The 26,807-nt window shown below is 25.3% G+C and overlaps 4 protein-coding genes across 5 annotated transcripts; 2 read left to right on the forward strand and 2 right to left on the reverse strand.

Annotated features, from left to right (window-relative positions):
- Nucleotides 1-925: 925 nt before the first annotated feature.
- LOC126896246 (uncharacterized) lies at nucleotides 926-12,284 on the reverse strand. 2 transcript variants are annotated; one of them, XM_050668884.1, is made up of 16 exons: nucleotides 11,960-12,284; nucleotides 10,483-10,600; nucleotides 10,339-10,425; nucleotides 10,055-10,280; nucleotides 8,848-9,241; nucleotides 8,041-8,247; nucleotides 7,596-7,664; nucleotides 6,694-6,810; nucleotides 6,513-6,617; nucleotides 6,147-6,277; nucleotides 5,879-5,992; nucleotides 5,753-5,820; nucleotides 1,610-1,703; nucleotides 1,477-1,546; nucleotides 1,319-1,406; nucleotides 926-1,248 (listed from the first exon to the last, which is right to left on the reverse strand). In XM_050668884.1, the coding sequence occupies exons 1-16, from the start codon at nucleotides 11,982-11,984 to the stop codon at nucleotides 1,161-1,163; spliced, it is 2,001 nt and encodes a 666-aa protein (XP_050524841.1). In that variant the 5' UTR covers nucleotides 11,985-12,284; the 3' UTR covers nucleotides 926-1,160. The 2 variants fall into 2 exon arrangements, with proteins under 2 accessions (XP_050524841.1, XP_050524840.1); XM_050668883.1 differs by having other exon boundaries at nucleotides 7,596-7,706; nucleotides 11,960-12,283.
- A 164-nt stretch (nucleotides 12,285-12,448) lies between these two features.
- On the forward strand, nucleotides 12,449-14,116 carry LOC126896263 (translational activator of cytochrome c oxidase 1). Its single transcript, XM_050668907.1, has 5 exons — nucleotides 12,449-12,901; nucleotides 13,138-13,247; nucleotides 13,431-13,561; nucleotides 13,635-13,809; nucleotides 13,876-14,116. Exons 1-5 carry the CDS (start codon nucleotides 12,718-12,720, stop codon nucleotides 14,074-14,076), a joined length of 801 nt encoding a protein of 266 aa, XP_050524864.1. The 5' UTR covers nucleotides 12,449-12,717; the 3' UTR covers nucleotides 14,077-14,116.
- A 1,068-nt stretch (nucleotides 14,117-15,184) lies between these two features.
- LOC126896279 (polyglutamylase complex subunit TTLL1-like) lies at nucleotides 15,185-19,166 on the forward strand. Its single transcript, XM_050668927.1, has 5 exons — nucleotides 15,185-15,425; nucleotides 16,385-16,684; nucleotides 17,881-18,080; nucleotides 18,441-18,773; nucleotides 18,938-19,166. Exons 1-5 carry the CDS (start codon nucleotides 15,193-15,195, stop codon nucleotides 19,024-19,026), a joined length of 1,155 nt encoding a protein of 384 aa, XP_050524884.1. The 5' UTR covers nucleotides 15,185-15,192; the 3' UTR covers nucleotides 19,027-19,166.
- Nucleotides 19,149-24,646, reverse strand: LOC126896247 (long-chain-fatty-acid--CoA ligase 5). Its single transcript, XM_050668886.1, has 11 exons — nucleotides 24,399-24,646; nucleotides 22,687-22,810; nucleotides 22,247-22,516; nucleotides 21,532-21,731; nucleotides 21,269-21,469; nucleotides 20,935-21,152; nucleotides 20,712-20,862; nucleotides 20,372-20,644; nucleotides 20,114-20,257; nucleotides 19,505-19,678; nucleotides 19,149-19,442 (listed from the first exon to the last, which is right to left on the reverse strand). Exons 1-11 carry the CDS (start codon nucleotides 24,480-24,482, stop codon nucleotides 19,305-19,307), a joined length of 1,977 nt encoding a protein of 658 aa, XP_050524843.1. The 5' UTR covers nucleotides 24,483-24,646; the 3' UTR covers nucleotides 19,149-19,304.
- Nucleotides 24,647-26,807: the final 2,161 nt, after the last annotated feature.

The raw sequence follows: 26,807 nt of genomic DNA on the forward strand, positions 1-26,807 counted from the left end.
TTGATTTAAATTTTAAAGTTTTTTTTAATCATTTCTAATCAATAAACAGAATAAAAATAAAGAAATTTCGTAAAATCCATATCAAATCATCCAAAGTCGTTGCGCGACCACTTTATTTTTTTTTGGAAATTTTACACACAAGTTGTCTAGTATAGAAGAAGAAAAAATAAAAAAAGTTTTACGAAAATTTATTTATGACTTATCAAAAATTTCAAATTATGAAATACTTGTAATTCGTAAAAATATCCTTATGATAACAGTATTTATATTTAAGACTTGAAACTTTCGTCGTTTTTTTTTTTATGCAATACTCTAACATATCCCATAATTACCAACACGTTTTTTAACTTTTAAGTTGGAAAATTTTGTTTTATAAATTGAGATTTTTTTACAAAATAATGTAATTTTCAAAGATCAAATTAACTATGAAAAAACATTTTTTTTTAATCAATTTTTTTCCCTAAATATTAACGTACACTCACAGTAATATTTAATTGTATTTTGAAACATTTTACTCTTACCGTTTTTTATTGAGACATATTTAAAAATGCTCGAATTTCTAAAAAATCAATTTTTAAGCTTTTTTATTTTAATTTTTCTCTGGTGGAACAAAATATTTTAATAATTTTTTTTCACACAATATAGTACTATGTATGTAATTTCTATGAAAAAAATTTCAAGTTTGATATTTGACCGCAACTTACGAAAAATTAACTTTCAAAATTACGTTTTTGTTTTTTAAGTTTATGANAATTAGTAGTACAGTGGTGTACTTTTGGAGGGGGTTCTCAGATTAAACCATTTAGGATAGTCTTAAATACACTATTGATATACAGTAATATATAATTATCTAATTAATTTTTATAAACAAAGAAAAAATATTTTAAATAAAAACCATAATATATTTAAAAAAAAAAACACTTAGTAGAAAATTTAACAAAACATTTTTATTCAGGTTAACATAGAAAATATAGTATGTTTTAACAGGAAACAATTTAACAATATAAATACATTAAATTAAAATGGTATGTTATCACTAAGACCAATGAAATTGTATACATTTTGTAAAGAAGAAATAGTCTAATATAAGACAATAGGTAACATATATATTTGATTTCTACATCAAATAATTAATAATTAACATATAACTTTTTACATTATTAATAATAAGTCATTCTAAAATAATCCGGCATTACAGGTTGATAATCTCGTTCAACATTAATGCATAAATTTTCATCTACTAAGTATCTGTAATAAAAAGAAATAATGATAGCACCATAAAAAAATTATGAATTATTTTCATAATTATAATTCTTACATCAATAATCCTCTTACAAAATGTTTAACATTTGGAACAAATTCTTTACAATCATTTTCCATCAAACGAAATAATTTTGGTAGACATACTATAGACAATAACAATTATTGATTCATAAAAAAACTTAAAGAAATATTATTTTAAATAAGTATACTTACAAATAAACCTGATTAAATGTGGAAGCCCATAAATGTGACTAACAGTAAGATTAGGATATTTCTCAATAACCTAAAAATCAAGACAAATTTTTAATTAAACACATTTAAAAATCAGATCAACACTTTATTTTACCTGTTGGTACTGTAATTTTTCTATTCTATGTAAACACCAAACTCCAAGACCTTGATTGAAAGCATCCAACATTATATTAAGTGTGTCTAAACAACTAAATTGATACAGAAAAATTAATTATAACAATATTGTTTATTTCATGAGAACTATTGTACCATAGTAAAGTACAAAAATTTAGATAAACACTTTTCTTTAAAAAAGAATAATTAAAAGTTCATATTAAACAGCATTATTTATTAATATTAATGTAATCAGAAAAAAAATAATACTGACATTTAATATAAGAAATTAGAAAAAAAAAGTTATATTTTTTTTTTATGAAATTTAGTTAATTGTCTAAACCTCAGAATAACATGCGTATAAATTTGGAAAATAAAAACTCAATATTTCATTCACTAGAAATTATTAAAAAGTAATAATGCATAAGTGATAATAGAAAAATATGTTTAATTTATCTCCTGAAAAAAGATAAAAAGGCATTGAACTTTTTTTACACTAAACTATTATTATACATCATGTTAAAACCATAGAGTGAATTTATTGTTCATTTATAATGAAAAATAATAACCTGTATAACAAATTATTTTACCAACTCTAACTTTGACATAAGTTTCATTCTTATATTTATAATTAAATATTGGAATGAATAAGGATCTTACAGATAACCTGTTGGAACAAGAGTGTGAACTGATAGCTCTTCACAGAAGAATTGTCAAAGTTAAAAGTCTCAATGCGAACAACAAGGCGCCTAGTGAAGAGCAAAGAGACAGCAATGTCAATAAATGCAGACTAGGAATTACAAAATCAACTTGGAGCAGTAGTTAACAAAATCAAAGTTCTGAAACTTAGGCCTGAGAGATTATGTGGTAGTCAGAGGTGCAAGCTCAAGAGTATCTGAGCAATCATGGAGAGGCAAAAGAATCTATCAAAGAAAGGAGACAAGGGAACTGAAGCTTAAAAACTTGACATCAAGGGACAAGAACTTTTACAAAAGAAGACTCATTGGGTACTGACCTATAGGTTTGTGGTACCGATGACAAAAATGTGGCTCTGGTTCTCGTAGGCTACACCACTAAAAAATAAATCATAGAGCCGGGGCTACTCATTGAATCTTGTGTTGAGGATTTGATACTGTTGGGTACTGATGGAACTGACGTACCAAAGTTTAAAGACACCAGACTCATCGATGGAGCACTTATGATCAGTGCAGCCCAAGAGAGCTCTATTACATGGTTCACTGGTCATGTGAACTTGATAAAATTTTGGGACAGTGCAGAAGTCCAACTGGAAGCCCACAACTCAATCAAGTATAAATGGATGGTCACTTATATACCAGGACTGCCAATAGAATCCAAGAAGTTCTTAGAAAACAGAACCCGTGGCTAAACACAGCTATTTGGAAAGTCCACCATGAGACTAAGATTGGCCCTAAAGGACAAACTCTGTCTAGATACCTGTATTACACCTAGTCCAGTGTATTTCTCAAGTGTCAACATCAATTTTCTAAATGGTTGACAATATAATGCAACTAAACAAATAAATATGTATATCATAGTAAGAGGGCCAGTAGTGTATTACTAAGGACCCTAAATGAGAGGCATACAACACCCTTAAAAATAGCACTTATTCAGAAACCATGGATAACTGGTAATCAGATTAAGGGGTTGAATCTAAAGAAATATTAAATTGCTTCATAAACAAGCAGATAAACCAATAATTTGTATATTGATTAACGAAAAAGTTAAAGCCAGCTTGGTACTCAATTTATCAAATGCAGACTAGACAATTATTAGAGTAACATTAAGTGATAGTAAAAATATTAAAGTATCCTCAGGATACCTACCATATGAGGCATCAGACCCAGGTAAAGGGACCTAACAATGCTCTTTAATAACTGAACAGAAGTAATGAACTTACATTTGTAATCAGAAACAGACAAAAAGTCATTGATCTGACAGTTTGCTCAAAAGAGTTATTTCAAAAGATAAAAAGATGGAAAGTGTCCTCCGAACCTTCTCTTTCTGATCATAGGCACATACAATTCTCTTTGGAAATAAACTAAGTTGAAACAGAGTATTATAGGAACCCAAAAAGCAACTACACTTCTGCGATCACAAAGAAATGGACCAAACAAAACAATTGACACAATACTATTACCAGAAGACATGTTTACCAGCAATGATAATGAAACATTATCACATTTTCTAAACACATACTTTCCTTAAATTAACAACATAGAACTGTTACATGATACACAGAACAAACGAGTGATCTGTGTTGATTGGAAATTGACCAGGAGACTGATAACCTCAAGTAGAATAAGATGGGCACTAAAAATCTTTGGTAGTTACAAAACTGTAGGCTATGAAGAAATTTTTCCTGTACTGTTCTTGTTCCTGCAAGAAGGATTAAAGCCAATCGCCTCCCATTTAGAGCATGTCTTGCTTATGGATATCAACCAGAGAGCTGGCACAAGATCAGAGTGGTATTTATACTCAAATCTAACCAGACTATTTATTATGAAACAAAATCCTACAGATAAATAAGTCTTAAAAATTTATTTTTAAGACTATGGAGAAACTTATTGATAGGTATATCAAGGAAGAGTCTCCTCTAAAGAAGAACCCTTTACACGAAACCCAAATTGCATATCAAACGGAAACATCTACTGATATAGCATTACACTGCTTAACCACTAAGATAGGGAAAGTTGTAGAGAATAAGTAAAATACTTAGGTATTATCTTAGATATTAAGCTAAAATAGAAATCGCACATTGAATCAAGAGTCAAAAAAGCAATGATCACACTGTGGACTTGTACCAGAGCCTAGGAAGGCCTTGGGGTCTTAAACTAAGAGTTAAGTATTGGCTATACAATTCAATTATTAAAACTATCGTCTTGTACGATGTCCTAGTCTGATGGACCAGAACAACAATTGTTACAGCCAGGAAAGAACTTAGTGGCATAAGAAGAATGGGTGCCATTATCATCACTGGAACATTAACAACTACACCAATGGTTGCATTAGAGACACTAATCAGATTACCTCCTTAGCATCTAGAGGTTAAAGCTCATGTCAAAATCACAGCACTAAGATTCCACAACTTAGATACCTTGACTATAGAGAGTGTCACAACAGAACACGGTTAACCACCTGACTGAGAAAGAAGAATTTTTAATATATACAGATGGATCCAAAAAATCAAGTTAGGTGCTAGTATTTGAGGTCTAAAACCTCGAATAAATGTCAGTATGTCAATGGTCACAACACAGTCGGTTTTCCAAGGAGAGGTGATGGTAATACTGGTGGGGGCTCAGAACATGCTGATATACAACAAAAGAAAAATAAATCTTAAATCTTAAATGATAGTCAAGCAGCTCTGAAAGCACTTTGTAACAATCAAGTGAATTCAAAGCTTATCCTCAAATACAGGGGAACTTTAGAATCACTATCAAGGTTCAAAAAAGTTACACTAGCATGGGTACTAGAACACAATGGTATCACTGGAAATGAAAAAGCTTACTTACCAGCTAGGATGCGCACAATGGACCAACAGGTCTGAGTACAAGGGCATTATGTCCACCTCGATAATAACTAAAACTACCAGCTAGGAAAGGAGCAGAGGTGTTCTCTGATGTTGTTAGGCCAGAAACAGTGGTAGAACTCACTGAGTAATCACTCAAAGCATTACTCAATATACTAACAGAACATGATAACTTGTTTAAACATCTTTACATAATGGGGGTCTTGGAGTAGAAGAAAAAGACTCATTTCATATAATAAGCGAATGTGAATCCTTATCCATACTAAGATCAAACTACTTGATTAAACCTTTTCCCAAAAAAGAAGATATCAAAAACCTAAGACCCAGAGTGGTACTTAACTTCGCCAGAAAGATAGGACTCTTTGGACATCCACAGGGGATGATTTGATAGTCCATCCTTTATACAACGGTAACTATAATATAATAACACTTTGGTGATAACACTTAAGTATGTAAACCGAATCAAGACAATTCAATATGAAGTGTGCACCATGGACCAATAGGTTTGAGTGCATGGTCATTATGTCCAATTCACTAATAACTAAAACTATAATTTTTAAACAAAAATTGATTATTTACGTACAAAAAAAAACTTACACGGGGAATTTTCTAGCATAATCACAAAGAATCATATAAACAGAGAATTTTGCTGGCAAGTTTAGAATCTAAAAAAATAAAATTATCAGTAATATTTTAATTATTTATTCAGAAAAAGTATCCTACATATCTATCATCCTCAAGCAAATGGTAATCTTCAATATAAATTTTTACACAATGGTTTGGAAAGTCTAAACCGTAATCTTTAAGCTCTGCATTATCACTATCAGACAAGTCATCCTAAAATTTAAATGGTTATGGTATAAAAAAATACATTAATTAGCAAAAATATTTATTTAAATATATTTATTATTAAAAATTTAATGTAATAATTTAAAATTTTTGGTACTTTTTTTTTTATACGTGCACACAATACTACGAGTCCAAAACTTACCTCATCTGAATTTAATTTTTGATTATTTTTTGTTTGTTTGCCAACATCTTTTTTTTTTTCATATCTACTACCAGACTTACTCATCATTGTTATGGCTGAAGCTGCTTTAATAGCAGCACCTCTTAGAGAACCTAAATGAATTATAAATTTTTGGATAGAAAACAAATAAAATATTGTGAAAATATTAACAATAATAAAAATATTGCTGGGTTTAGAACTGTTACAAAAAAGATTTAACCAGTTTTAAGCCTTGAAAAATACTTCAAAAACTTAAGAAAAATTACATTAATTTGATTTACTTAAATAATGTACTACACTTTGAATTTTAATTTGGATCATATCTTTTACAATTTAGAAAAAACTTACTTAATTTCTTATTAAATTTTAATTCAGAGTTGAAGATATCTGGTTCGTTTTTCAATGAAGTTTTTTTTGAAGTTATAAAAATCTTTGAATCAGAGCTGTAATTCCCTGATAAGAAACAAACAAAGATAATTTAAATTACAAGTAGATTACTACATGACATTATTTAATGATTTTGCAATACCTGGTGACTTTTTAATATCTATAAATTGTAAATTGTCTTGAAATTTTGATGACTTATTAAATGAATTAGAACTAGAAGGATAGTTCTCATTGAAAATATAATCTTTTTTTATTGAATCTGCAAATTTTAAGTTGTTTATTTAATAGAAAATGTTTAAAAATGAATACATAAAAAATAAATATAAATAAACATTGTTCTATATTTAAAAGATATTGATATAAATTATTTAAGAATTTTTATTATTACTTCTGTTTAACTTCTAAAATAAATTTAACTATAATTTTAAAAAAACTGCATCCACTTACAAATTAAAATTGTAGAATACTCACAATTAGATTTTATTATATAATCGAGAAAACTCTATATTTAATAAATTGTATAAAATTATAGAATGATTTGTGATGAACTTTATATTATTTAGTTTTAGTTTTAATACTCTGTATTGAAGGTATCAACTTTACTAAGATACGTATATTGTTTTTTCTATAGAAATAAATACATCTATTATGTATATTGGCCAATAAATTAAAAAAACCAACCATATGTTAAAAATGTAACCTTTTCATTACTTTTTTCATTAAGTACTTTATCCAAATTTAAGAACTTCAGAAGTTTTTAAAATAGTTGTGATTTCTAATCTAGCTAAAAATTGTTTACAATTATGACTATACTAAATAATTTATATCAAAGCTTTCATAATATTTTTAATTATATGAAATTTTAAGTATATTGATTTGTTCTGTATTGGATTTTATGTTTTATATATTAAAATATAAATAAAAATTATTTTTTTTTTTTTAATTAGTTATTAGTAAATAAATTATGTTTTCTAACCAATTAATGTAAAAGATATAATAGTATTAATATTTTATCTTTTAAAAATTTGTTTTTGATTATTTTACCTTCAGGATTTTGATTAGAGAATGATCCAACTGAATCTTCAAAAGAACTTGTAGATGATTCTTCTTTGTCTAAATCAGTGACATTTTTTGAGTCGATATGTTGTAAAATATCTATAAAACAATTATTTTTAAACTATCATTTTTATCAGCAAAAAAATGTTCAAACTTTATTAATATGATAATTAATTTTTCTCAAAAATTAATCAAATTTTCTAGTGATGTCAAAAACTTTTACTTAAAAAATAAATATAAGTAAATCAAACCTTTTAATTAGAAGTTTACATTCCACTTATAGAATGTATACTATGTACAGTAGATTCTACTATCATTTTAAGTATACTTCAAACGATACTAACACTTAGCAGTAATAATGATTTAAAAACTAAAAATATTTACCAAAAAATTATATTTTAAATTAAGACAAATTATTTCTTATTATAAATACCTTCTTTTAAATCAATGTCATTTTGAGTGGAAGTTACTTTAACACATACAGGAGGACCTAAAATATTATGGTCTGATTTCAATGTTCTATTTTCAGACTGGCTCATCAATAGTATATTGTTAAGATCACACATATTAGGTTCTTGATGAATATGGTTCTTTATTATGCCATTTTTATGAAATTTTTGAATTTTTTCAATCATTGGATCTTTAAAATATTGTAAATAATTAAATTTTACAAAAAGTAATTATTAAAAAAACTATAGGACAGGTAGTTTTTAACTGGATTATTTAAAATACATTAATTAAACTACAACTGTTAAAAAACCATTTTTTTTCATGGTATGGATTAAAAAATAGAACTAGAAGCTATTAATAAAGAAAAAATTATAAGATGGTGTCTGATATTAAATAATATCAATAGTGGAACATTAATTTATATGTACACAATTTATTAACTATAAATTTGGCTTTATTATTGCTATTGGAACTAATTTTTTTATTTTTAATAAGAGTGGTTAGAAGAATAACCATTATATCTGGAAGTATAACATTTATTATTCAATATTATTTAAGATACTAATCATTTATTTAATAATATTAACATATTTTGAAAATGTAAAACTCTTTTAATTGATTCTAAATTACAAACATTAACACTGGTTGGATTCTAAATATTAAAACCATTAGTTGGTAATAATGATAAATAATAAACTATTTGATTTTTTTTTTTTTTTAACTTCAACATTTAAGTCATTTAAGCCTAATAGTTAATTTAATTTTTTATTTTCATTGTTATGTTTCTTACCAATGAAAGTTATTTCAGATATTAATCTTTGAGAAGACTGATCTCCATTACAAACTGTGCTATTTTTATCAGCATCTATTTTAAAAGAATCATTAATTTCATTAATAGTATTAATATTATGATATTCTTCCGAGTGTTCTTCAATAAGAGTAGGAGTTTTTTGAATATATGTAGCTCTGACTAATATTTCATCATTATTTTCTGTTACGCTTGTATTATTCTTATTTTTAATACTGTTTGTAAAATTAACTTCTTGGGATTTACAATTAAAAATATTTTCTACAACATCTAATTTATTATTTTTTATTAAACTTTGATTTTTACTATCACGAAAATCCACATTATTGAAACACAATGGTAAGGCTACTTTAGGAATCTTAACAACAGCATCTTTCTGAAAATAAATACACTATTATTTTACTTTTAAAATAATTGAAATCTTGGTTTGTCCATATTTATGTTCTAATACAAGATAGACATTCGCCTGATGTAATAGAGGGTCTCTCAATTTGTTGTAATATGAATATTACTTAAATCCTTAATATGAATTATTATGCCACTTTTGTTCAATGATTAAAGAAAAAATAAGGACAATTAAATAAATTATTCCACGGATAGATGTAGAATTTCTCATAAAGATTAAGCACAGTTTTCTATTTGACTTTTCTAACAAAAGTTCATTAAAAAAATTAAGTTTTCAATAATTGATAACTTATAAACAAACCAAAGAGATGATATTAGATACTAAAATTTTAAAAATATAAACACTAATGAAAATATCAATAAATGCTGCCGGATTTAAAGAGTATATGATTTATAATTAATTAATCTGTATTTCATAGATTTAAATGTTTAACATATTGCTACCCTAACAACAACAAAGGATATCATCTAAATTACAATTTTATAGGAAAGCTAAAAAAGTAATTTTGAAATATCATAGAATACTGTGATAGACATTATTATCTTTTGTAATTTTATGAGATGTACATTTATAATAAACTAGGCCATAATAAAAAATATGCACACAGAAATTCTAATTATTTTTAAAACATAATATAGAAATGGAAAATTTTGATTTTCAGTCTAAAATATTTCAAACTTAATAAAAAATTGAAAAATATTTTTCTTGAAAGAATTTAATTAGTTTATTGAAAATTTAGATTAGACCTTAATTTAAACTAGGATATTTTTATATAATAAATACCAAATGATATTTCTGCATATCTTTTACACTTCCATGATTTGGTGATTTAACTTTAGATGTGTTACTAATTGTTTCATTTACAGTAGCTAGATTTTTATCTTGAATTAATGCTACATTGACTTTGTTATGATGCTTATTAAAATTATCATCACTTTTTTCTTTATTATTCTCTTTTATATATGGTCTTCCATTGATTTTTGCTTTCTTCATATCACGTGCTATTTTTCTATAAAAAATTTAAAAAAATAATATTATTTATAAGAGAAGAATATAAATTACTATACTTGGCATCTTTTTTAGACTGTTTCATAATCTTCACATTTGCAGAAGTATGAGGCATAAGACGATGTTCGCTCACAGTTTCATTCCATCTTAAGCAAATGTTTATTTATAATTAATGAATAATTATAAATAAAAGAAATACATACTTCTTAGTAAATTTGTAATAGTGCACATGATAGTACTGAACACCATCAATTTCATGACGAATATCTAATATACGAGCTTCATACCACACTTTACGCCAGTTACATAATATTTTTTCTCCTTAAGCATAAAAAAAAATTGTTGTTAAGGGTTTATTAAATTAACGTAAGTACATCATCATCTCCTTAGCCTCTATCCCAAATATTTGGGGTTGATTCTACCATAAAATGATTTGGTAGGATTTTTATAATGTCTGTTAACCTGACACAATCTGATTATGACTAAGGGAGCAAGGTGTGTGTCACAGTTAAAGTTCCCGAATGGATGACCAAATGGGAACAAACAGCGCTAAAGCAGCAACTAAATAATCTAATGCACTACACCATACCCTTATTAAAATAACATAGTTTAAAATATAATCAATTTCAACAGATTAAAAAATTATAAAAATGTCTATTAACTTCAATGATAGCTCAGATTTTAAGTTTAATATGATTTTTATTTTATAAAACTTTCCATATGAATTCTAAGGTTTAATGTAAAGTACTTTAAATTAAAAAAAGTTTTGATGAATTGTTTTTTATAAAAAAAACACAATATTTTATCTGAAATTACCAAAAAGTTGTGATCAAATGAAACAACTGTGTAACATTATGTGTATTAATCAACATATTTACTAAAATATTATTGGACATATATAAATCATTTATAATATCTAATAATAAGTTATTAATATCATTAATTAAATATTAAAATTAAAAAAAATAATAATATTTTATTTTTTAAATTAATTTCTTTTTTTTTTCTACAATTAGCAATTTTAAGAGGAGGGTCCCTATTTTATAAACCTTTCCTTCTAACCGCAAGACCATCTTTACACATAAGAGGTACTCAAAATTATATAATGAAAAGAGTCTATCTTTTATAACTGAGAAACTAAAAATAAATATTTTCATAATTTTTATTTTAAATTAGGAATTAGGTAAAAAATATTATGAATATCCAAAATAAATTATTTAGAAAATTATAGTTTCAACACTTTTCTCTAGATACTTGTAAATAAGTATAATTGGGCATATATTTTATAAAAAGTATATATAAAAAAATATATACAGTAAATGAATTACTGGACCAAAAAGGCAAAAACTACTAACTTTAAAACCTAAATTTTTAACAGAGAATTTTAAAAAAAATTTATACATACACAATTTTGGATTGAAATATATTTCAATTATAAAATTAAATAATTTTATATAAATTAGTATTAATACGTAAAATCTTAAAACAATAAAACTTTTTAATATTATTACGAATAATCTCAAAATAATTTTACTATAATGGGATTATGACAGTTTTTGCTTCTCTAGTTAAATATTTATAAAAACGTTTAAAATGATAGAAAAATACACAAAATTATATGACAAAATTCACATAATATGTCTTATAAATAGTATTTGATCTATCAATTGATGACTTTACCTTTAGAGTACTTTATCGAAGCCATTAATTTTTAAGATTTTTTTTCAACAAAACTTCTATTAAAAATCTTCACGTTTTATGTGCCAAGAGCACATAAACAAAATATAAGATACTCCGCATTTCTTAATTTGGTACCCATAAAAATGTGTAGTTTCTTTCGATATCAGTTACTATCAGGTTCAAATCACAAATGATAAGCTAAACCAGTTGTGCGCCGAAAGTTGATAAAATATTTTTACTACTACATAATGTATAATCCACACAATTTACTAAATAATAATTATTAATCATGTTCAAATTCATTCACAGTATTATTTAACGACAATCTCTAGAAAGTAATTATTTCTAAACAAAAATACTATTCAAGATATTTATTGTATAATGTGTATCACAATTATTTTAACTGTTTTACGAAACGTTATTAACATTATAATCTATCTATCATTGGTTATTTATTCACAATAATCTAGAAGATTATTATATCATAGTATAAATATATTAAAATTTTCCATTTTTAAACCTTAGTTATATTACGGTTTTAAAAGATAATATTATAAGATTTATAGGCGTGTTATCATAAACTATTTTAACCAAAACCGGTGTCGGATGATAACACTACAAAATCAATGATAACGTAAAACACTCACAAAAGTATTATAAAAAACAAAATTTGCTTTGAAACAAGTTAATGTTGTAATTATCTACTTTTGAACATTTTTTAAAAGAAATAAACAATTTTCCTAGACATATATAATATAATGCTTCGTAATAATTTTATAATTGTTATCAAGCACTGCCGAATCGATGTGGGAAATTTGATTTTTAAAAGAAATGCTGGCCATAATAAATGGTCTAATATTAAACACATAAAAGGTGCAAACGATCAGCAAAAATCTCAATTATTTCAAAAATTTAGCAGACAAATGAAAATAGCAATAAGAGGTAATTTCAATTTTTATAATTGTAGTTATTTTTTTAACCTAGAGTCATGTAAATGAGTGATAATATCCTTCTTAAAAAACTTATACCATTTTGGGGTCAATAATATTTATTGTACACTATATCTATACCTAGATCTATATTAATGTATGTCAAAAAAAAAATTAACCCTTGGATTAATACATTTTCAAACTCAAATCTAATTTCATAGTACAAAAAAATTCAATATTTTTATCTAGAACAAAATGATTCAAACCCAGAAACAAATTCAAAACTTGCCTCAATTATTGAAATGGCAAAAAAGAACAGTATGCCAAAAGATACAATATTAAATGCTTTGAAAACTTATGTGAGTTTCTCTATTTAAACTTCTTGTTCTTATAAAATATTTTTTATTTTCTAATATTTTTTTTTATAATTAACTAAATATTTATTATATTTAAATTTTTTTTTATTTTTTTGAATTAGTTGTAAAATTATCTGTGTAGAAAGAACTTTTTTTTAATTTTCGAGTTATATGATAATATTTTAGTCGACTAGTAAAGCAGAATTAGTTTGGTTTGAAATAAAAGGACCAAAAGGTGCTATATTATTAATTCAAGGTTTGACTGACAATCCAAAATTATTGAAACAAAATTTAAATACAGTAGTTAGAAAATCAGGGTAAATATAAGAAAAAAATAATTTTATTAATCAACCTTTTAAAATTAATAAATAGATTTTATTTTTTTTTAAGCTTAGCTTACTGTGATTCTGGTGCAAAACATTTATTTGTACATCAAGGAATTATAATAGCTAAACCACCGGCAGTTATGACAGATGCAGAAGAATTGTGTGTAGAACATGCAATTGAAGCTGGAGCTGAAGAGGTTGAAACTGAAGATGAGGATTTAGAGCCTGGTTATTTTAAAGTAAATTTAACTTTTCTTATTAACAGAATAAATAAATAAATATGTTAACATAATTACTAATTCTAGTTTATTTGTGAACCAAATGCTCTCAACAAAGTTCGTTCCAAATTGGAGAGCTACAACTATGAAATAATAGTTGCCGAAGAAGATCATGTTGCTAGACAAAAGGTGAAATTAAATGATGTAGAGAATGATTTTATTAATAAATTTATTTCTAATCTAGAAACATTACCAGATATTCATCAAACATATTCAAATATAGTGTAAAAATATTTTTTTATATACATTTTACCTGATTGTTTGTTAATTATTTAGTTTTCTAGTTTTTATGTAATATAAAAATGTTAAATAAAAAATTATTAAATTTTTAAACTGAAAAATATAAGGAAAAGTAATGAAATATTACTTCAAAAATTCATAGGCATAACTCGAAATTTGAATCTAAGGAACCCCCACCATTTTTTTAGATTAACATGTGTACATATTTAGTTCTCTTTTAGAACTTTAACTTCTCTAATCTACTTATTTAATTTTTATTATAACAATTAAACAACTAATCACAACCCTGGTTCTAAGTTATAAATTTAGCAAACAACATTATAAGTAAATTCCATCTATTTTGTTGCTCTCTCAAAATTATACATAGCTCATTCTTTTAAATTCTTTTTATAATTTTTTAGCTCAATACTGACTTTATTTGTTGTTTTATTTTAATAAAATAGTCTCAATTATATTTTAAACATAATATAAATTAATCATAATGAAAAATTAAGTAGCCATGTATAAAATGTACCAAGGTTTAGAAATCATGACATCCAAGGAGACTAAGCCTCCAAGTCACCTTAATTATGACAATGTAGGAATTTTATAAATTTTAAAACCATAAATTTATTTATTTATTCTAAAATAAAGGGATAAGAAGAATAACATTTCTTCTGTTTATGAAATTAGCTAGATTGAAATAATATAACTCCCCTCGATCACCTCTAAAGCTTCTAAAAAAAATAACCAATGGACCTCTAAAAATTTAGTAACACATCTGCAGCCACTTATTTATATGAACTTATATTATTACTTATTTTTGATATTGTTTCTTTATACATTATTGGTTATAAGTAATGAAATTAATAAATATTATTAAATCATATGTTCATTTCATATATATAGATTATAATATAATTTTAGTTAATAATTTTTTTATTTTAAATAATTTATTATAATCTCCATAGTATATTATCTAGTAATTATCATATATATATATGACTGAGGATAGTTGACACACTTTTATACATAAAATGTTGTATCTCTATGGAAACTTCTTCATTGTACTTTTTTAAATTCTAAAATAATTTGGCTTACACTCTTTTAATGAAAATCAACTTAATGAAAAGTGTCACTTATTGTTGTGACGTAAACCGACCTGCTTTGTTAAGTAACTTTGAAAAACGCGGGTGGACACACGTAGGTCCTGAAGATAAATGGAATTTGTACTGGGCCAGTGTGCAGACTTGTCGTATGATATTCAGTGCTGAGTCAAACTATCGTTTTAAAGAAGATCAAATCATAAATCATTTTTCAAAACATTATGAGCTTACTCGAAAAGATTTACTCATCAGGTTAATAGACTTTTACGAATTTTAGCGAAAAAAAACCCAGCACAGGAGGATCTTTTATTAGGGGAAAAAAGGGATATAAATATTATTTCTCATAGAAATATTGTGTTGATCCATACTCTTTTCAATCATTTATAGCATTATAAAGTTAAAAATGTAAAAAATAAAATCGAGAATTTTCACACAAAAATAGCATCCGGTAGCCATTTTCACCGTGAAGACAAAATAAAGTCCGAAATTTTTTTTTCAATAATAAATAACATTACATTAGTTTTAATTTAAGATATATATATAAGTGTCAGAGTTTCCGGAACACTTTCAAAAATTGAAAAAGTTAATTTTTTGTGAAAACGTCATTTTAAATCCCCCCATGTGGGCAGATAAAGAGTCAGGTTTATAAAAAAAATATACCAAATGATAGGTAAAGATATCAAGCATTTATAAAAAAACAAAATTATTTTGATTTGTTCACTTTTGAAAAAGTTATGGCAGTTTTAATTTAAAAAAATTTCGAAAATTAGCGATTTTAAAATATGTAATTTTTTTGGAGGTTTCCCCCATTTACGGGGAACGAGGGAAATTTTCTCAATTTTTGAGGGTAATATCTTCGACTAGATACGATTTGTTATCTTTTGACTTATCGTTGAAAGAAATCGGTTCGGTGAGAGCTGAGAACAGACACAAAAAAATAGTAAAACAAATACCTTTTCAGCTTCGCATCGATGCTAAAACATTATGTTTTACTAAGGATGTACCCAAGGAACATCCTTATAAATGATAATCCTTATCACTTATAAAAAAATTTTTTCTTTCGATTTAACGAGATAGTAAAAACTTTTTTTAACATAAAACTCATAAAAAAACACCGATTTTGGCTCTATGTTTCTTTAACAATCAATTTGTATGATTTTTATTTTTTTATTTCTATAACAAAAAAAATGATAATATATTTTATTTCTTAGAAATATGAGACGTTATAAAAGAGAATCACTTAAATATGAAAAATTAAGTAATACTGGCAACGATTTTTTGAAAAGTTCATTAGATATTATACCTACTACTTACATTCTTCCAGCTGACTACAATTTATGTTTAGAAGAATTTCGTAAGAATCCAAGTATTTGGATTATAAAACCTTGTGGGAAATCACAAGGTACTGGAATATTTTTAATAGATAAACTTTACAAACTGAAGAAATGGTTCAATGATCAAAAACGTTATTTTCAAAAATCACCAATAAATAATTCTTATATTATTTCCAGGTCTGTTCCTGACAAATTTAAATAAAGTTACATAGAAAGAGTTTTGGAGAAGCTTAGCTATCCAAACAGCGTAAAATCTTTTTCCGATTTAAATATAATACTTAACACACTTTAATTGTAGTTTCAATGCGAAACTCATAATTAAATATTATGCTTACCATGGTGTATTTTTTTTTGGGTCTGTCTATAAAAATGTTCAGATCTTTGTATCAATTATTCTGTTTAATACATCAAAAAACCTGAATTTAATTTAGTTTAAAAAATCATTCCAAAAAAAAAAAAGCCTCTCAATTTAATTTATTTTAAAAATATATCAAATTATGGAAGTCATCAAAAATAGTGAATTAAAAAAAAAGATTTTACATTTAAATGTGTAATAATTTTAATAAAGTTAACCGAGTCTTTAAAAAATATTATTAAAATAATAAATTTATTAGTGGTACACATTTTTTTTGAGATGCTTATGAAAATCTGTTTAAAATATTAAGTATTTAATGGGTTTGAAAAAGTTATACTAAGAACGCATACTCATATTTTATTTTATTTCAATTTTCAAAAATGTTCTGGGAACCTATACCAAATTTTAAAATTTTTTAAATATACTTAGAGTTTTAAAAAAGAAAAACGTTCTGACAACGGAAACTTTTAAAAGTTATTTGCTATCTTAATCAAAACATGTAAAATTTCCGATAATTTTTTTTTTTAAGTTTACCTTTAAAATAATCGTATCAATGCGTTTTATGGTAGTGATGTTAATCACCGTCAGGTAATAATCTATACTGGAACATACTATAATGATTCTTGACTGCATTTTTTCATATAAAAACAAACAATTACACGAAAGAGTTCATTAAAAAAATATATACTATTGGTGTGTATAGAATAACAAATAGACACAACGTTTTGAGAAATTTTTATCATTTTGCGTGTCTATATAAACGTGTTCTATAGATGTCCTATTAGGTATTAAGTAGACAAAGATCATCAATGACATAAATACGAATCTGTCAGGGTACTACTAATGAATCGAAAAATTGATTGTATTAATTTGTAATTTAGTTTTATTAATAAAATAGTCGGACGATCTGTAAGCCAAGATAAAAAACAAAACTAAAATTGTAGACTGCTACTAATTCTATCAAAATTATATTTTAAGTTATTTAAAATTCGTTTATTTTTCTGATTTTAAATTATAGGTACATCGAAAACCCACTATTGATTTGTGGCAAAAAATTCGACCTACGACTCTATGTTTTAGTAACTTCATTTCATCCGCTTAAAGCATATCAATTCAATTATGGATTCTGTCGGTTTTGTAGTGTGAAATATAATTCACACATTGATAATATCAAAAATTTGTTAGCTCATTTAACAAATGTGTCAATACAGAAGCATGGTAATAAAGTATTTAAAAATAATTTTTTAAACTTCATTGTGATAAGGTTAAAAATTTTAAAAATATATAAAATAAATTAAAATATAGAATATTAAAAATAATACTTTTCATTTTTTATTGATATTTGTTATTATGCTGGGATCAAAAATGCGAAGGGAAATCGTTCGCGCCAAACAATTTTTTTACATAACTAACCTTTTTTCTATAAAAATTAATTTAATATCCAATGATACTATAGCAGTATTGAGTTACATTCTCTTAAATTTCATTTGAACAAAAATTTAACATGCTCTTTATTTTAAATTAAAAAACTTCGTTCATTTTCTTTTGCAATTTAAAATAAATTATACATATTTGCAGGAAAAGAGTACAACAGTATAAATGGCGGTAAGTGGTCTACTGAGAATTTGAAGTTATATCTAACGAGTACTAAGGGTGAAAAAAATACTCAAGCACTTTTTGAAAAAATAAGCTGGATAATCGTACAATCTTTAAAAGCTGTGAGGGGTGTTATGTCAAGTGACAAACATTCTTTTGAATGTTATGGATATGATATTATAGTCGATTCAGATTTAAAGCCTTGGTTAATAGAAGTTAATGCATCGCCATCGCTCTCGTATACAACTACCAGTGATCGAATGTTAAAATCTAAATTAATTGAAAGTATACTTTCAGTTATTTTACCACCATCAGGTATTTATCTATACATGTTTAATACTTTAATATAATATATAAGAGCAGCTTTTTAGATTAGTCTAAGACGTATAATTTATGTCAAAAACAGTTCAATGACTTATCAATCTTATAATTATTGTAAATTATTATCAATCTATAATATGTATTTTTTCTATTTATAGGAGTGCCGAATTCAAAATGGGACAAAAATCCATCACCAGATGCGTTGTCTAATTTTAGCGTATTAATCAAAGAAAACCATGTAAAATAAATTGTTAAATGTTAAAAGTGATCAATTTTATATCAAGCTAGTTGATAACTAAAATTATATGTTAACAATAATCAAGTTTTTCTTATTTATAAAACAAATATAATACAATGTATTTCTATTATTACCAACATCATATTATATTATTATTTAATTTTGTAAAATAGAATTTCATTTCTACGTATTATTCAACTAAGTAAAAATGTGAAATTATGAATATATCAAAATTGTGTAGAACATTTCCATAGGTTATTTATCAAGAAATTATTTAGCTTGTACATCTATTTCAATTTGATGTACATATCTTCAATTTGGGGCGCAAAGTATGATCTCACTTGAGGCCGCTTCATTTTGAATGTTGGCGTTAAGAGTCCATTTTGTACTGAAAATGGATCTGGATGCAAATAAATATCTTTGACCTGGTAAAATTAATTATTAATAAATATTTAAACAATTTTTATAAATTATCTTATATTATTACTTGTTCAAAAGACTTCAGTCCACCATCTTTTCCCCATGCTGTCATATCATCCATGATGAGTTTTTTTACCTCCGAATTGGCGCATAATACTGATAACGTTCCAGATATGCCATTTTCGTGAGCCCAAGACTTGATTACATCAACTTTAGGAACGACTATAGCTATGACGCATGACTAAACATATTAAATAGGATAAATAAGTACTAAAATATTCATGTTTAATTAAAATTTAACTATTATTATTAAAAATATTAAAATTTAAACTTTAAATAGACTATTATAAAAAGTATTTCAAAACAATATATTTTAACTTACATTATCCATGTACATTGGTAATGATATTGGTCTGGCACATGACCATGATTAAAAAAATATTAAGCATAAAACTTTTTAAATACTGTTAATTAATGTTTCTTTTTTTTTTTCATTATTAGCTATTATAATTAACAACATAAACTGTATTTTAATATAATATTATTCAATTATAACACTAAAAAAATTAATTTATGTAAACTTCATCTTTTATTTGAAACAAAAAAATGTATACATTATATCTTTAATATCATAATAATTAAAATATTTTTAATATAATTTTTAAATAGTATTTACCTTTAGTGATTCTCCGTGAACAAAAACTTGATTTACATATTGACTCTTTAGATATATTGCTTCAATTTTTTCTGGAACGATATATTCTCCTTGCGATAATTTAAAAATGTGTCTCTTGCGGTCAATTACTTTAAGTGTACCATTCTAGAAATCAAAAACATTACTTTTTTTATTAATAAATTTTATTTCCTAAATGAGTTCTAACAATGTCAACTAAATTTACTTAGCATTGTTTTATAATGAAATATATTAACTTACTGGGAGCCACATTCCAATATCTCCAGTATGATGCCATCCATGTTCATCAAAAGTCACAGTATCAGGATCTTTAAAATATCCTTTGAAAATATTAGATCCTTTTACGCATATTTCCCCTTGGTTTGTTGAAGCATAGTACTCCATTTCTGGTACATCGGCCAACTTTATAAAATTACACGCCACAGGTGGCCCCACGTGTTCTGTATTCATGTCCCCTTGTATTGATAATGATATCGGAGCAGTACATTCCGTTTGACCATATCCTTCAACGACCTATAAAATATAATGTTATAATTTACACAGCCGTTTAGAAGTGTTATTTATAAATAAAATAACTTACTAAACATCCTAAAGCACATCTCATAAACGTTAAAACATGACCACCGAGTGGAGCTGAACCAATAATCATTAACCTCACTTTTCCACCCATGTTCTTCTGAATATTACTAAATACTAACTTATCCCAAATACTGTTTTTCCGTACGATACCTCTAAAAATGATTATTATGATAAAATATTATGAAAATTTCAACAATGGTGTAACTTATAGAGACAAACCAAACTTTTTAATTTCTTTTTCTTTTGAACGGATGGCCATATTATACATTATACGCTTAAAAAAATTAGGAGATATAGTAGACATCTGTTGCTCGTAGATTCGATTTAACAAACGCGGCACGCTAGGCATTATTGTAGGTTTAAGAACTCTCATATCTTCAAAAAGAAATTTTATATTACCACAATAAAAGCCTACTGCTCCTCCAACCAAATACATTCCGTTCTAAAATAAATAGATTTCAATAAAATGCAATGGAATACAATGGAACAAAAAAAATTACAATCATTTTAATAAAAAAAAATTCATAATTTTAAATAATGATTGTTATTTAAATGTACCTCACAACATCTTTCCAACATATGAGCCAATGGTAAATAGGAGATCATTACATCCCCCACATTAGGTCTATAATGAGATAATTGAACAAGAACAGCACTAACGGCTGCTACTACGTTACTGTGTGTTAACATTACTCCCTTAGGTAATCCTGTTGTGCCTGATGTATAACATATCGTACATAAGTCATTGGGTTTTGGTGGCTATTTAAAAAGATATGTTGATATTTGTTAAGCGTTTGATATAAATTATTATATTTTAGTACTTGTTCAGGAAATGTTTTGGTTGCGCCAGATCTTTCTACTTCTTCAAAAGTTAAGACTTCAATACCTCGATTTTTAGCTTTTTGATTTGTTGATGGACGAGTACCACGAATAACGACAATTTTTCGTAGACAATTTGGAGACCTATCTAAGAGCTGATTACACTTTTCGTCCGTATCAACTATTACAGCAGGAATGTCAGCTAAAATAAAATATATTTAATATTAATTTAGATAGTTCATTTTAAATAACTTCATTAAAATTCAATATAATTTTAATCAAATAACTCAATTCTCAAATACAATTATTTTACTTAAATTTATTATAAAAAAAAACTATTTTAAATATAAAATTAACAAAAAGACCCTTATCAGGTTTCAAGCTATATTTTACTTATTAACTTATTATTATTTAAAAAAAAAAAACTACAACTTTTGGGACCTTATGTATGAAAATTTGCAATAATTCAAATGCCCTTTTTTGTATGCCTCCCTAATTTTTTCAAATTTATTATTGTTGTCTTTTTAAAAGTATTTTTTATGATTAAATGATATTTTTTGTAACAATATTAAAAAGAAAAATCTGTTATTCGGTTATTGTTTATCTCCATCAGATGCGTCATTAATGACTTAAATTTCTGAGGATCATCATCTACCCCTATTTATACGAACTCTGAAGTAAAAAAAATTCCTTTGTTTAATTGACAATTTACAATACCTTGATTTATTATGAAAGAACACGCATCAGGACCCAAAGTATCATATAAAGGTACTATCACCATAGAAAAACAATATGCAGCTTGTTCGGTCAAAATCCATTCAGGACAATTTTGACTGTAAATTCCGATAAAAATTTGACTACTTTTTGGTAATCCAAGGCCTAAAAGACCTGACCCAAAATTTCTAGCTCGAAGTAATGTTTCATTGTAGTGAATCCATTGAAAAGGTTTACTTATGTTATCTCTCCACCCTAAGCATTTACCATTGTCTACAAAAATTTCAAAATCATATTTAACATTCAAATAAATTTTAGTTCAATAAGTATAGAAACACGTCAATTTTTATAAACAATGAGAACAATAGAAATCCGTTTCCTTACTTATTGAACACCCTACAGAGTAAATCCCATATTTTTTTAGAATGTAAAATATTATTTACTAGATATTTTCGCGCCTTTGCGAAATGTTTCATACAAAGTTTTGGCATCAGGTGATATGTTACTGAGAAACTTTCCATCTTTGCCTTCCTTGTAAAATTTTGAGACATGGACAGTTTCTGGTCCCTAAATATATACAAATATTTTGATAGTGTTGTGTTATATGGATGGTTATTTTTTGACAAATAGTAGAACTTGTACAAAAAAAAACACTTTGATGTTTTTTAGCTAAACGTTATTTTTAAATTAATAGAAATATTCATGACTTGTATATATTTAACCTTGTTATGTAGGTTTCCAATTTAAAATTTATTGCCATAATATTTTGAATATTATTTGTTTTTGGCAATCAAATGAGTAACTGATGAAATCATTATACTATCTAAGCGTTATAAATTAATCAATCACTGATATTAAAATTTCCTTATAATAGTATGCACATTGCCTTATAGTTAAATAATTTAAATTTAGTTATGTATCACTTGGCTATTATCCATAATAAATCGATAAACATCAAACAGCTTCTGTAATTTAAAAAATTTAACATCTATTTTTTGAATGTAAAAATTTAGATATACTTACAAAAAGATTTGAAAATATTATCCCATAGTTTTACTAAATAGTTTAAACATATTCACTTCTAAATTTTATATACCACCAATAATTATTTATTGCTTCAAGGCGTATATTTGGACTACAAAAAGTCTATTTTTATCTTTATTTTAAAACAACATTTTAATAGATTTAAAACTTTCTTGAATAAATAAAATCAAACAAAAGGGAAATTTATTTTAATTTTATACTATTAGTTCTAAGTTAAATTAAAAAATATTACCCCACCTTGAATTTATAATTAATTTTAAAAGAGTAAGCAAGTGTTATAAATTATTTTTAAACGGCTTCTTCAAAGTTGGCGGTCTTCAACTTTCTTTGATGTGGAAATTCACGCTTTTTACACTAACAGCAGCAATTTGTTGTAACTATTTATACAACAAATTTATAACACCTTGATATTTTAATGAATGAAAGATTCAAAATCTTTTTATCAGTAAACATTTAACAAAATTTCCTATATATCTAATCAAAGTTAAATTATCCAATTTGATAATATTTTCAAATGTCAAAATGAAAAATAATATTAGTCACAAAAATAAATTTAAATATCCTTGAAGCTTACATAGAGTAGATCAAAATTTTATAAACGTAGCATATAAGATTTAAGCAACAAAATTTAAGTTGTTAAATTTTGAACAGAATCCAAATTAATGAAACAATAAAAAAAAATCACGCAATTACTTATGACGTTATTTTAACAGTTGATTATTAAACAGTATTAATACACCTATACATAAGATATTATTACATAATACATAAAATTTTATATCTTGCGGTTTGTAAGCCAAAAATAAACGAACTAAGTAATAAAAGTTACGAGTTTATTGTATTAAGTTCCCCTAGAGTTATTTTAATCATGTGCAGTTTTTAAAAAAATGTTTTATCTATTTATACTACTAAAAGAAAACTGAAATAGACAGTAAAATACTATATTATAATACAATAATTACTTCATAAGAAATGATTTATGTTATCCAATTAGTATTTTTGACTATATTGGAATGGTCTATATTATTACGAAAGCTTATAAACGTTAAACTAATACAAATAAAAACATCAAAATATTCAATTCTATTAAGGTATATCATTTTTTACATACCTTGAGTAAATCCGATTGATTATTGAGGTCAATAGGAACAAGCAAAGGACTATCATTCATCCAGTTTGGGCAATAACACGACATTGTTTCAGTAGTAAATTATATCCGGCACAATATCATTGTTTCAATTAAAGGTATGTTAAATACGTATGTTGACGAACGAAATACTCACTTGTTAGTTGATCACTAAACCCGAGTTTGTGTTGGTGACTATGGGCGCTCTGAGCTGCCAAAAAGCTACTAACAGTCAACGGAGAGATGACAACGTGTCTTCAAGTACGATATAAATTATTTTTAAACCTAGCCGGTAGCCCTTGTAATACATACAGAGATATATTGTGGACTTAACTATTCACTCATTACAATTCACATTGTACATTTATTGCCAAAAAAATGTGCTCTCTTTACATCAGGTTTGTCACGTATCTATTAAATGAGAAGTGTTGAAAACTGTTTAGTGTAATTACTATTTTATAGATCTCTAAATGTAGTCATATCATAACAAACATAATTTATGAGTTAAATTTTTTCAACCATTAAACGGCCTGCATTTAAAAATTATTTATTAAATTCAACTCTGTCAAATCCTATTTAATAGTTAAATAAAATATCATAAAAATCTTTCTAACATATTAACATACTAACTATCAGAAATGATAATGATAGATAAACGAGCAATGATCAAATACTAATGTAAATAAAAACTAAGAATTAAGTACTACATGTCGACTTCACTGGTAGTTAAAAAAAATAATATTATAATATGATATATTATACTAATAAAGTGGCTTTAAGTTTAGGTCATATACAGAGTGATTCTTTTAACTCAAGCCACTCGATGTTTCTTAAAATAAATATTTTTTGTGATTTTTTTTTGGCTTTTGTTGCTTACATATATCTCCATTTATCTGTTATAAAATATTTTATATGTTTATCCTATATGTCTTATTGAGGTATCATCTTGATTTTTTTAAATAGAAACACACACATTTAATTACCTTAAAAAAATAAAATGATCTAATTAAGAAAATGACTTGTTGATAACTTTTGGACCAGTATTTTAGAAGTTATTAACATTTTTATATCTAGGGGGTAGGAAAAGTGGCAATATATATCTAATGATAAAATAATAGCATCCTCTCCTGACCTCTTGCCATTACTTTAAATTACTGATAAATTCTAAAATATTGGTACAAAAGTTATCGACAAGTCATTTTCTTAATTAGATCATTTTCGTTTTTATGAGTTAATTAAATATGAATGTTTTTATTTTAAAAAATTAAATTGACGACACACCTATAAGATAAAAGAGATGAACATAAAAAATATTTTATATCAACTTTATGGAGATAAATATGTAACTAACAAAAGCGAAAAACCAAATTCACAAAAAATTATTAATTTAAAAGAAATCAAATTTATTCTAGCGTTAAAAAAATCACTCTGTAAACCGAAACCTATGACTTATTTTATAAAATGTTCACACATTTTATACAGGTACGACAAATTTTTTTTTCGTTTGTATATTAAATAACAGTAAAATTTTATACTGCTAACATATACAAAATTTGCTTGAGCTATTCCTGAATAAAAATGGAAATTAACACATGATGCCATTATATAGATAAGTACTACAGAGTGTTTTTATAATGGAAGACTGAAGAAAAATATTATCTCACCTTCAATCAAAATAAAATTAGATCCTTAACCTTTAAGCAGGCGCGTACCTATTTTTAATCTTCATAGTCGTAGTCTATTAGACCCCATTTCTAAAAAAATATAAAATATGTATAAAAAAGTTCATTTTTTTAAATTCAAAGACATTATTTGTTACCATATGATATATAAATATGGATAAAAATTAAAAAATGAAAATAAAAACATAAATAAATGACAAAATTATGTGCATTACTAAAAATTATATTACGAAAAAAAAAAATTTTATTTTCAAAATTTCATTAAAAAATTTTGGTTTGTAAAAAAATTATTTTAACTGCAAAATCTTATTTTTAAGACGGTAAATAAAAGTTTTTACTATTACAAAATGTATTTTTATTAATTTTTTTGTATTTCTTTGAGCTCAAACACAGCTTATATTTATTAGTTTTATGTGTATTTACATTTATATAATAATTTTTCTTAATTGAATTTTTTTATTATTAATATTACAATACATTTAATTATTATGACACGAGTATATACAATTATTCTGAATCTGATACGCGAAAGTATACGCGATGTATTTATTACATGTTTTGTTCTTATTTGTTCCGTATCCATCGAGTAGTGGAAATTCTCAATAGATTATTTATTTTTGAAACTTAATTGCACAGTCGGTGGCAGATCCACATAATTCCAATTTCACAATATTATATCGATTATAACATTGCTTTTACAATAAAACGATAT

This window comes from Daktulosphaira vitifoliae, unplaced genomic scaffold (assembly GCF_025091365.1).
Source record: "Daktulosphaira vitifoliae isolate Bord-2020 unplaced genomic scaffold, ASM2509136v1 Scaffold_1, whole genome shotgun sequence".
Lineage (NCBI taxonomy): Eukaryota > Metazoa > Arthropoda > Insecta > Hemiptera > Phylloxeridae > Daktulosphaira > Daktulosphaira vitifoliae.

What these genes read in the sequence shown, in the direction of transcription:
- LOC126896247 (XM_050668886.1), bottom strand. Translation starts at nt 24,482, where the DNA reads ATGTCGTGTTATTGCCCAAACTGGATGAATGATAGTCCTTTGCTTGTT. An exon ending in CCAAAACATTTCCTGAACAA is followed by an intron (nt 21,470 to 21,531) that starts GTACTAAAATAT and finishes CTTTTTAAATAG; the next exon opens with CCACCAAAACCCAATGACTT. An exon ending in TTCACGGAGAATCACTAAAG is followed by an intron (nt 19,679 to 20,113) that starts GTAAATACTATT and finishes TAATATGTTTAG; the next exon opens with TCATGCGTCATAGCTATAGT.
- LOC126896263 (XM_050668907.1), top strand. Translation starts at nt 12,718, where the DNA reads ATGCTTCGTAATAATTTTATAATTGTTATCAAGCACTGCCGAATCGAT. An exon ending in TAAATGCTTTGAAAACTTAT is followed by an intron (nt 13,248 to 13,430) that starts GTGAGTTTCTCT and finishes ATAATATTTTAG; the next exon opens with TCGACTAGTAAAGCAGAATT. An exon ending in ACAGTAGTTAGAAAATCAGG is followed by an intron (nt 13,562 to 13,634) that starts GTAAATATAAGA and finishes TTTTTTTTTAAG; the next exon opens with CTTAGCTTACTGTGATTCTG.
- LOC126896279 (XM_050668927.1), top strand. Translation starts at nt 15,193, where the DNA reads ATGAAAAGTGTCACTTATTGTTGTGACGTAAACCGACCTGCTTTGTTA. An exon ending in CGAAAAGATTTACTCATCAG is followed by an intron (nt 15,426 to 16,384) that starts GTTAATAGACTT and finishes TTTATTTCTTAG; the next exon opens with AAATATGAGACGTTATAAAA. An exon ending in AGTTATTTTACCACCATCAG is followed by an intron (nt 18,774 to 18,937) that starts GTATTTATCTAT and finishes TTCTATTTATAG; the next exon opens with GAGTGCCGAATTCAAAATGG.
- LOC126896246 (XM_050668883.1), bottom strand. Translation starts at nt 11,984, where the DNA reads ATGGCTTCGATAAAGTACTCTAAAG. An exon ending in TTCGATAAAGTACTCTAAAG is followed by an intron (nt 10,601 to 11,959) that starts GTAAAGTCATCA and finishes TTTATGCTTAAG; the next exon opens with GAGAAAAAATATTATGTAAC. An exon ending in AAAAATTACAGTACCAACAG is followed by an intron (nt 1,547 to 1,609) that starts GTAAAATAAAGT and finishes CTTGATTTTTAG; the next exon opens with GTTATTGAGAAATATCCTAA.